The sequence below is a fragment of the Plutella xylostella genome, chromosome 22 (genome assembly GCF_932276165.1).
Source record: "Plutella xylostella chromosome 22, ilPluXylo3.1, whole genome shotgun sequence".
Taxonomy (NCBI): domain Eukaryota; kingdom Metazoa; phylum Arthropoda; class Insecta; order Lepidoptera; family Plutellidae; genus Plutella; species Plutella xylostella.
The window spans coordinates 801,903-813,710 of NC_064002.1; the positions used below are offsets into that span (position 1 = coordinate 801,903).

Below are 11,808 nucleotides of genomic sequence, written 5' to 3' on the forward strand. Positions count from 1 at the left end.
CTACTAAATTAGTCTAAAATTCACGAAGGGTGCAAGAAAGGAGAGTTCTGGAGTAACATGTCTTCTGTTCTTTATGATATGTACCTATAGTACGCCGCACCGTTGGCAGTCAGTTAATGAGACTAATTTGACTGGCTAATCCTCTCACCATATTGGTAAACCCTAATGTTAGTCACTGATATGCTATGAAGAAGACTAAAGATAAAAGGAATAATGTTGATAGGTACACATATTTTGCTTTCAGGACACAGCGTTCAACATTCTCCAAAACTCACCCGATGACATAATAACCTTGAAAATTAGAAAACGAGACCTAACAGAAGACTGGTCAAACATCCACAAACAGAACGCTAAGCTCACGCTGCAAAGCTTCAGTCATATCGAAACAAAAGTCCAGGTGCACAGTGGTAAAGACTCAGGTCATCACAGTGAGAGTCCAAACAATAGTGTTAAGGAAAGTGAAAGGAGTCATGGTAGTAGTAGTAATGACAGTGGAGCGATGGTGTTCACTATAGAGCTTATGAAGCAAGAGAATGGACCTCTGGGCTTGACGATAGCGGGCAGTGAGGATGTTACACAACCTATATTAGTCAGTGGACTTATTGAAGGTAATAATCAAAATAATGATGAAATTCAATAATTTACTGAAAATGGTTGCGTTAAATTTTATGAGAAATATTAAAATGAGACATTTCTTTTAGGTGGCGTTGCGGAGAAGAGTGGTAAATTAGCGATAGGCGATGAACTCTTAAGTATAAATGGAGAGAGCGTTTTGACAAAACCCTTATCTGATGCTATCAAATTATTACAAAACAGTGGCCAAAGAGTGCAACTACAATTATGTAGAAAAGTTACAGGTAATTGTTAATTTCTATTATAAAAATATAAACATGTGTTTTTCATAATTGAAATATTTAATCATTGATATTTCTAAACAGGTTTATTAGATAACGCAGAAAATGCAAGTGCTAGAGATTCCAGCCATTCAACGTCAAGTCCAGGCCTTTCAAACGATAGTGCCGTAGAATCTTGGGATCAAAACACACCAGTTCGAACAAGTGCTAACTGTGGTAAGAAAGTTATTTTCAACGACAATGACAATAAAGATTTTAACTCCATCTCAAATGCAGTAAACTTTTCAGGCAATTCAGAAATCATAGAATATGCAGTCCCAGACAAAACTCGTATCCACGACAAGCAACCGTACTCTCCAACCGATGAAGACAAGCTAATGGCGTCGAACTACACATCAGCTGCACCATACAGCATCAATGACCTTCCCCTACCCAACTATTCCCTAAACAACTCTCTAAAAACGTTCCACTACGAAAACACGTGCATCATACCGGACAATACGTTAAAGAACAAACAGAGCTTAACGAGAGAAGACGATGTCCAGCAAATTGAGATTCTAACTTCGACGATGAAGGATTGCCAGCTTCACAACATGGAGAAGTCTTCGTGTAAATGTGACTATGTCCAAATGGCCCCATACGGGATGATTTCGAAAGGAAGGCAGCACTGGGACGGAGAGTTTATGGGCAACGGCATCTACACGGTGACGACGCCGCAGTCGTCGCCGCTGAAGCCTAACATGCCCGGAACCAGTTTTCAGTTTGGAAACAGCAATATTTACGAGAATGATGGGCCGAGTAAGTATTACACTAAGACTAAGGGAATGTTTCTCATTTTTTGGATAATGGCTGCCTGTGGGATAAAAGAGATGCTGTTATTTTCTTAAACATAATTACGTAGAGTGACAGCATGAATTTTATCCCACAGGTAAGCATTATCCAGAAATTGTGAAACAGGCCCTAAGATTACTTAAGTAAACTAAAAGTCTGCAGGCTAAGATATTTAAAAACTTCAGGATTTTGATTCATCAGAACGTTTTGCAATCACCATTACAAATTGAGCTATTGATGTATTCACCCGGTGCAACATTCTTGAAACAACTACAAATCTGAGTGCTTCACAGTGTGGTGAACACACCAAATTTTGACACTCTAGAACATTAGCACGCTAAGAAGAAGACCATAACTCTTAATCAAAACCCACTAACCCCTACCATTTCCCTCACCAGGTCTCTACAGCACCGACTCCCTATCCCCGGCGCGCGCGTCCGTCCACCACGTCATTCTCTACAAGGACGCCATCTACGACGACTACGGGTTCTCTCTGTCGGACGGACTGTACGAGCGTGGGGTCTTCATCAACCGGATACGGAAGGGCGGACCCGCTGATATTGTGGGGCTGTTGAAGCCTTATGATAGGATTTTACAGGTTTGCGAATTATGTTTTTTTGGTCATAACGAGTTTTAAAGCAGCTATTTGCCAGATAACGTTAGGCTGCCACGTGGACGTGACTTGCTGGCCAACGACAGAGAAGGATGGAAGCGGCTGGTGTCAGCCCCAGACTCCTAGCGGCAGTGAACAAGAAGAAAGGACGTATCGCTAATATTTATATGGAATTCATAATACAGTGACCTTTGATAGGATGTCATCCGCCACCAATTAGCACCTTAATTGTAACATGCAACGCTTTTGATCACAAGCTGGTCAAACTAAAATTTTACCAATAGAAAATATTTTGCATGAAGAATTTACTTTTATTTCAATGGTGAAATTTTAGTTGGTTCTATTTGCAAAATGCCATCGAATGGTTGGATTTGTTCGATGGAAACAACTATTTTAATTTTATTTTTGTTGTCCAGGTGAACGGTACTAGGACGGTGGACTATGACTGTTGCCTCACGGTGCCTCTCATCGCCTCGGCGGGGGACCGGCTGGAGATTGTGGTGCAGAGATACGCGGCTGCCAGGGTAATTATTATATTGTTTTCTAATTTTAATAGTAAACTTTAAAGTTACTGCGGGGCAATGCTAACTTAACAACGGGAAAAAGTTGTTTTTCTTCAAATGGTATATTTAAATGGTGACTAAAACGAATAATAATTGTTGATTTAAAACATTTTGTGAAGTTGGTACTTGTTTCAGTTGAAAAGTCAAGTGATCGGACGGGTTTCTTTACTACTGACGTCACTAGTGACAGGAGAGTTTAAATTATGGTGGTGGAGAATTGCCCTGCTGGCCTTAGTTATTGAATTGGTAAACAGTATTCAAAGTTTCAGTTGCAAAGTTACGTGGTCGGACTTTAATAGATATTAGAATGCATTTCAAAATGGTCTCTTTTATTATCGCATTTGATGACGCACTACTGACTTTAAAGTTCAGTAGTTGAAAATTTCCTTGCTGACTTTAGTGGTATAAACAGTATATAACACAAAACAGTTAAAATGAAATGGTGGAGATATTTATTTGAAGCTTAATCTGGCTACCATCTTGAAATTCTCCAAAAAGTAATCCAGCAAATTAACTCTTTCCATAGCAATATAGTCACTGAATATAAGACAATTCTAGCCTAAAGTTATTTAGTAACTATTTGATTCGGAAAGTTTTCAAATTTGAAGACTTTACTAATTATGAACAAACCAATTTAATTTTGTTCTGTTTATTATCCAGAAATAATTGAAGAAAGCATTATCCAGTGTAATTCAATACTGAATACAGTAATTTTGAAATCTCTGTGATTACATTACGTACCTACTTAACGACTGATAATCTTATTTTCTTTATCAAAGAAGAATATACGACATAGTAAAAAAAAACTATATTTGTTTTTCAGGAAATGAAGAGACAAGACGACAACGCAAGTCCGAGTGATGGGAATTTAGTGACGAAGACCATTTAGTGCATAACCCGACTGTAGTGCGGAGACACCAAACAGTTTCCGAAGTTAAGTGTTAAGTGACAAGTGAATTTAGACGCTTTTTATATTCCAGAGACAAAGTTGTAGCTCAAAATGTAGAAAACCGGTGCTAGCTATGCGAAGTGAGACAAACTTATCGCGTTTATAAACGAACGAAAGAGACAAGTGATTGTGTTGTGTTGTGTACCTAAGTGCACGGATTGGAAGAAAGCCAATGTACTTGTGGCCTAACGTTGTACGTGAAATATTTTATTTTATTTGGTTGGGATAACGAAATGCTATGGATTAAAAATTAGGTAAGGTGTTAAATATATTAGGTGCTTTATGTTGTTTAAATATTCAAAATTATGGACAATATCAAAGGTACATGAACATTATACCTCTCTCTGAAATTATTGCTAAATGTTGCAATTTCACAGCTGACTATGATTATAATACAAAATTAACAAACCAATTATGGTTATTTAACAAAATACGAATACTTTACTAAAAACCCATAAAACCTTGTTTTTATTTTGTACTGCGCTGTAGTTATACATGACAGATTGTTTTAAAATATTAAATTGGATTAATTAAACATGTACTTAATAATAAAATGGTACTTATTGAAATTAAAGGTTATGTAGCCAATAAATGATAATATTTGTCATTGAAGCAATTAACTTATAAATACTATAACATGTGTAAAATTTATATTTTAAATGAGTGTGTAAATAAACTGTTAAATTAAAAAAATGTTTGTAAGCTTAACATCAGGGTTCTAAAAATATGTAACTAGGTACTTTAATTATTTAATAGAAGTTCTTGAAAAAATAAAAATTATGCAAATACCTATATATTTAGATTTTATAATGTTACGTAAATATCAGTTCATTTGCATCCCTTCGAGTGCCTACTATACCTAGTATACATACAAGTATCAGCTTAAACAAGTAATGTTTGCATTTAGTTAAATAATTTATGCAAACTTGGAATTGGACGTTAAACATAAATAACGAATCTTACTGTACTGAAATATCTACTTAAATTTTACGCTCTCTAAAGTTGTATCTGTGCTTTATTTTAAAACCTGTATTTGTAACTTATGCCTCGTATTTTACAACTATGGTCAAATTAACGTTCACTTTTCATAATACATTGTGACAACTATTTACTTACGATGGTACATAATTAAAAAATACAGGACGCGAAGTGGACTTATTACCGACAAGAGCAAAATATAAGTAACAAATTCGCTAGTTGGTTAATATATTCGCCGGGCACTTTGTAGATTGAATCTGCAGAGTCGCGGCCGCTGGATGAGCGCCAGGCCATTTTGTTTGTTATTCAATTTTGTGACCAACTTTAATAAAGTTCTCAACTTTAAACGTTTGGCGAAGACATTTTACGATTGCGCGATTCCTTAGCTTCTAGTCGTTGTCTTAAATGAAAAGAGAAGTTATCTAATTGACTGGAGGAGGGAATTTAGCTGTATATTGCTACGAAATAGTTTTTATAGACGGTTGCGGTTTGCTTTATGATATTTTAAGCATCATTTAATTTTTATAAATACAAAAAAGTATAATTATACTTACTCATATATTTTGTTTCGTCGACCTTAGAAAACATTCTACTTAATTTTAAGTATAGATAGTTAGATACATAATATATAGTTTTAGCGTCGGTTTAACCAGCTTAGTTGAATATGGTGTAAATAAATAAAATTACAAAGTAATATTGTTGAAATCAGACTGAATGTAGAAAATGTTACAGATAAAAATAAAGCAGAACGAATTAATTTAGAGGATGTATAATAAATATGTAATAGGAACCTATAGTTGTTTAATGTTTCCATATTAGTTAACTATTACTGATGCATTTTGTGGATATGTTTTTTTACACTGTCAGACATTCTATTGTAATGCGGTAATACATAATAGAAACGTAACGAATACGAAGTTTGACTAAAACATTATTAGGTATATGAAGGATTCCATAAATCTAATTGTGAGTTCAAAGGTTATGGTATCAATGTAGTAATCCAAACTAATATAAAGATAGACATATATTTTGGCGATTAACACAATTGATATTTAATTGTGTATCGTTTTAACACGTGTAATATTTGAAGGGGTGGCCAACCTTTTCAATCAATTATCAAAATACCCGATTCAATAACTTTCAATGAAATCAAAATGTTTGATTATAATTCAATCAATCTCCTATTAATTTAATTGTGTGCGTGTGTGTGTGTTTTAAACAATGTAGCTAGATAAGTAAATGAATTAAAATAAATAAGTCACGCTCGTGTTATGATGCTAAATAAATAACATTTGTAAACGTTTGTCCCAAAATATTGTAATTGTAGATAGCGATTTTATATTTAATTTTTATTTTTGTACAAGTTAATCGAAATTAGATATAATTTATGTTATAGTCAATTAACAATGTAATTTATTGAAAGAATACTCTAAGAATTTAGCAGCCAGACTTTGATTGATTAAAATGGTATGCGTTAATGTTTTGACTTTTATTTCCATCATTAAACTGGTTATTAATTATATATCTATTAAGTAAATGTGAAACTGACAGAGAGAGTAAAAGGTAGAATTTAACGAAACGCATTGAAATGAAATTTTAATTACATTTTGTTCTAACTGACACACGTTTACAGCGACTAAATACGTTTAGCATTTAGTGAAATTGATTGTTTTTACAAAACATAGTGCCCCATTTTAGTGTTAATAATAAGATAAGTAACCTCATAACTTCACAAACATAGCTACTCCTTTATGTCGTGGATGCACACTCGAAAGTCATTCAGTACGGACCCTGCTCATTATTCACAGGGTGTGCACCAAATCAACTGTCCACATTTCAGCCCGTGACGTGTGAATGAGCGACAGGCTGCTCCACTACGCAGCACGTGCCCGCCTCTGAATCAACCTGTATAATTTATGATATTTTTGGGGTCGATTTTGGTGGTTTTACGGTTTTCTAACGCTACAAAATGGTAAGATAGTAAAGGAAACTAACTATAAAAAAATGCGAATTTCACAGGTTCATTTTTTAACTAATTAAATAACATGACACAACGACGACCACGGTTGAAAATAATGAGAAAGATACACCAGGGCCTCAAGTCTGCTAATGAATGGCGGCTCAATGCTGTGTCGTCTGAATGGTTTTCCGACTTTAGGTATCTGTTTTCTCTTGGTTAGTGAGTCCCAGTAGTGCAATATGAAACACTGAACACTTATTACTGTTTATTAACGTTAGTTCTTTAAAAAAGATGCAATAAATGTTTCCTAAAACGCAGATAATGAATACCTACAGTGCGAAACACATGCTGCCGACACACAACTGTGCCGCCATTCTTTAGCAGACTTGGGGCCCAGTTTGTGTTTTGGACATAACTTTTTTAATACAGTTCCATTTATTCTTATTTTCAACTCACGACTGAAAAATAATAGTAATAAGTAGGTATAAGCACAAAGTTCGAGGTATATTTGTGCACCATAGGATGAACCAACCAAGGCCAATTTTTATGAATTTGTTTGAGAGTTCCATTAACCAATTTTCACTTATTATAATAAAGTTTCGCAGATATATGAAAAACTCAAACATACTCTGGTTATAAACCAAATAAGCTCCTAGATAGCAAAAGTGATTTATTATTTAAATACCTCGCTGGTGCAGTTAAATCCTACAAAACTTAGTTTAAGCGCACAAAGGGTGTTCGTTAGTAACTACATTGTAAAGCTTTTCAATGGCTACTTAATTAGAGTTCGGGTTTGCAAATTACGCCGCCACCGCGATAAACGATCTACAGGGTGATGCTGGAACGGTCAGGCTTGCGAGGAAAACCTTCAATATCAGGTCACTATGACAATTTTTAATGGATTTTTTTCTAAACTGACCGTAAAAATACTGATGAGTGTTTTTTTAAGTTATAGTCACGTCACACCTTTGCAACGATTTTTGAAAACCGTAGGTAATTCTAGAGAGTGTTTACCGATTGTTACCCATCTATCCCACTTTTTCTGACAAGGACTGTTTTTTTAGTCCCCACAATACTACAAGCCCTTCGTAGTTGGTGGCGAGGCGAGGTAGGTACAACTTCTCTTCCGAGCGGGTATAGGTTCATTGATATCCAATCTGGGTTTTTCTGGATGTTTCGGAATGTTTTATGTATTCTTCATACTTGTATATGTATGTATGTATATACACTCACGACTGTAATCCCCGAAAGGGTAGTCAGAGATGGCCACCCACTTTTCGCAGCACATTTGTGCTCACGTGGTAGGTTGCGAATCATATCGCCGTTTTTGGATACACATCTAGAATCTAGAATTAATACTTTATCATAAAATAGACTTAAATCAATAATTCATTTTATACACATATTTATAACTATTTACCATTAACTATTATGTTATATTATACATAGTACCTACATTTATTCGCTTATTATTACTTGACTGCGATGCTACTTTGTACTTGTACTACGGAACAGTATGTTGCAAAATATGTAATCTTTTACGGTGAAATGGCGATACACCGTCGTATTTATCTACATTCAACATTAAATTCTCGTTAATAACCTGATATTTTCCCGGCAACATTGTAGAATATCACATTTCGCTTTTACTTCCACGGTCGTTAAGTCTGTACCTACATACTGAGAGCTATTCGTACACAAATACGTGTATTTTATATATTTCATACTTAAGATATTAATACTTAGAGAGGAAAAACAATAGTTGGGAGTACGTATCTATATTCATAGCGAACAAAAACAGTTTTAAAAATTATCTGTGACTGATATTACGATCTTTTCAAGGCGACGCGACGCTCGAGCGGAAATGCTAGTTTTATTAAGTATTAACTCTTTCCGCTCCTAATCCTCGGAAAAAGGCATTGCTTTGTATTCTCTTGTATAATTTTGTTTTAAACTGCATCTGCATTTTGTAAAATAGTGGTAGATGAAGAGTTACATGTACCTACGTATCTGTTCATTAATGCTACACAAACATAAAAATACCTCCTCACCGCAAGCGCATATACCTCCTCAGTACCGTTGTCGGTAAAAAAGGATCAGACGTCAATAGTCGTTTTTAGGATATCCACAGGGGACAAAACTTCCTAATTGCTTTATTGTCTGTTCATGTAAAAGCTTCCTAGAATTGAAGTGAGCTTCTCATTTCTACGACAGAATTTTACAAAAAAAATACTAAATGTCTCTAGACCAAGTATATTACCCCATTTTTTATTACATTTAGAATAAGATCATGGTATTTACGTTTTTAGTAGATGTATACTGCAGTATTTTTCATTGCTCATTGTGTGTGTTCATGTGGATTCCTACTGACTGCCTCACTGACATATTGAAAAACAAAAGCATCTCACGAATCTGTAGAAAATACTAGCATACACAACACATGTTCTACCTGAGCATTCACCGTGCAATACTGACCCTTACTTCTTAGACACAAAGGCCAATAAAAATTCCAACGGACGGCCGTGGAAGGGCTAGCGGCTAATGAATTCCGAATGACCCGAGGGACCTCAGATTGGGTAAATTCACTTCTCCCAAAGGCCGCTCTTTCCATGATAATGACGATGCTGATGTGCCGTGTTTATCTGTAAGTATGATAGGGAATCCCATTTGGAGATCCGCTGGAGAGATCTTATTACTTACCTTTTTGTTGGAAACTCCCGGGGATCGGCAGGGAACGGACTCTGTGGTTACTGAAAAAAACATATATACCTACGATATGTAATAAAAAACTACTGTTTATAAGTTTTATGTTCGTATTTACGTACAAGTCTGTATTTGCGAAAAAGATTGGCTGATAAATATGGTCACATATTTTCCTTTACCATGTTTCACTTCATTGTTGGTAGGTATAAATTAACAGGCAAAATATACAGTGACATTTTCTAAAGTCACAGATTTGAATAGTATGCAGCCCAATCAATGCTACGAGCTACGTCCCTGCTACAACACCTCGTAGCATGCGCGGCGTAGTAAGCGAGGCGTAGCAAGCGATGCGTAGCAAATTATGATAAGATAGTTAAAGATAGTGCTAAAAGCGAGCAACCGCCTAATTTAAATACCAATATTAGTATATCTGGAGAGTCCTAAGCCTTAAAAAGGCAGTATACAACGAAGAGCTATTTCATGTGTAAATAAAATATATTTTTAGATCAAATCATTAAAATAAGAACTAAAATGAATGGAAAATATAAACTATCCATGACTGGATAAAAAATCTAAAATAACTTTCAACCCTTACTTAGTTAGTTTTTCATAACGAATACAATAAACTGAATAAATACAATATTTTTTTTTAAACTATATAACATATACGAGGTAATGTTACAAGACCTGTTGGATACAACCCTGTGTTTTTGTTAATTTGAAAATATTCCCACAGAAAATACGTAGGGTAGGTGGTGATGTGATGACACGATGTTGGGTCGCACCAAATCTAAGAAAGCCTGCTTTTTCATCCCTTAAAGTAGCCCGAGGACGGTCCACTCATGACTATGTATTTATTACAGTTACGACTCAGCGTATCTTAGTTTTAAATGGTTATTTGTCAAAACAAAGTCGAAAAACACCTATACTCGGCACTCTTGCTATAATCAATGTAAGTGTGAAACTTTATCATAGGTAATTCCTGTTAGAAGAAAACTGTAATTGATCCATAAAATTAAATAAACGTAAATGAAGGTTTACCTGTAAATAAGGTATCATACTACCTTACCTATACATTTTGTGTATAACAACAAACATTGCACCAACCACCAAGGTCTCTATCCCAATAGCCACAGGGTTCATTCTCGCCCCTTATCATCCACAGTCAGTGTAAGCGCGCGGTCACAGCTGCGGGATCGATGATCGCGCGCGTCATTTGTTTTGCGTCGCCGAGTCACTCATCAATCACCCGGCACTGACGCCCTCTAATCAGACACAAGAGTTAGGAATGGAAATGGATAAGGTTCAATAGTTTAGAATTATGCGAATGACTTATTTCATATAACATATATATCCGTCTCTACAATTTATTGCATTTGCCTCAGACAGTAACAGTGACTGTTGTGAGAAGGTCCCTGGCTTAATTTCTGGCCGTGGCAGTAGTATAAATACAGGTATAATCTGATTTTGGCTCTTGGCTCTGGCCCAAAGGATAGCATTTAAAACCTCTCCCTATTATAATATTATAGCAATTAAATTTAATGTATGTACGACGACAATACGACACAGTACATATGTATAATACAAGCAAAAGTATTTTAATAAGTTAGTACCTAATCGTCTTTTATGAATAAATATTATTATTTAATTCAAACCACTGCCACATCCACTGCCCTATATTCACAGATGCATATCAGAATTCCGAGAAAGTCACTACCATAGATATAACCTACGAACGACGCTCTGTCTTCCGGAGGCTGTAATCAAATCAACACATGTCTGTGAGCAGATTGACGAGATTGATCTACGACCGACGGGGTCAAGGTTGTTTCCTGTCCATTTTTTATCTCAAGGGATTGGGCAGTGTTTTGTTTTGTGGGAACTGTTCTGGGTAAATTATTGTTGGGTTAATTTTACTGGGGAAAACGAAGATGAGGCTAGGAGAATAATCTTTTTATAACTGTAGTGCGGTAAATATGATATAATAATATATATAAATACCTATTACCTACCTTTAAGTAGATTATACTAACACTAAATATAAAGATTAATTAACACTAATTCGAAATACTATTTTTTTCATCTGCTGAATTATAGGTAAATGTTTATTTAAGAACACTAATTACAACCTTTGAACCTGCCCCAGCTACCGTAACAACATAAAGATTGTTGATTTCTGAGGTACAATTTGATGGTACCGTAGCAGGTTCCTTTGAAAGAGACATAATTTTCAAGTACAGTGATCATACGAACAGTAATTACGCCTGGAACCTATGAGTCTGTGCTTATATGGGTCACGACGAAACCGCCACAGAAGCAAACTTTACAAGTTGAAACTGAGATAGGTACAGCGTTGT

At 35.4% G+C, this 11,808-nt stretch overlaps 1 protein-coding gene across 1 annotated transcript in view; it reads left to right on the forward strand.

Moving 5' to 3' along the window:
- LOC105382151 (glutamate receptor-interacting protein 2) overlaps positions 1–4,313 on the forward strand; it is a 44,283-nt gene extending 39,970 nt beyond the window's left edge. The window contains exons 10-15 of the mRNA XM_048629178.1: positions 245–608; positions 702–857; positions 939–1,652; positions 2,084–2,283; positions 2,715–2,822; positions 3,685–4,313. Of these exons, the coding sequence (XP_048485135.1) occupies positions 245–608; positions 702–857; positions 939–1,652; positions 2,084–2,283; positions 2,715–2,822; positions 3,685–3,750 (1,608 nt within the window). The 3' untranslated portion in view covers positions 3,751–4,313. The remainder of the gene's footprint in view (positions 1–244; positions 609–701; positions 858–938; positions 1,653–2,083; positions 2,284–2,714; positions 2,823–3,684) is intronic.
- The last annotated feature ends 7,495 nt before the right edge of the window (positions 4,314–11,808 follow it).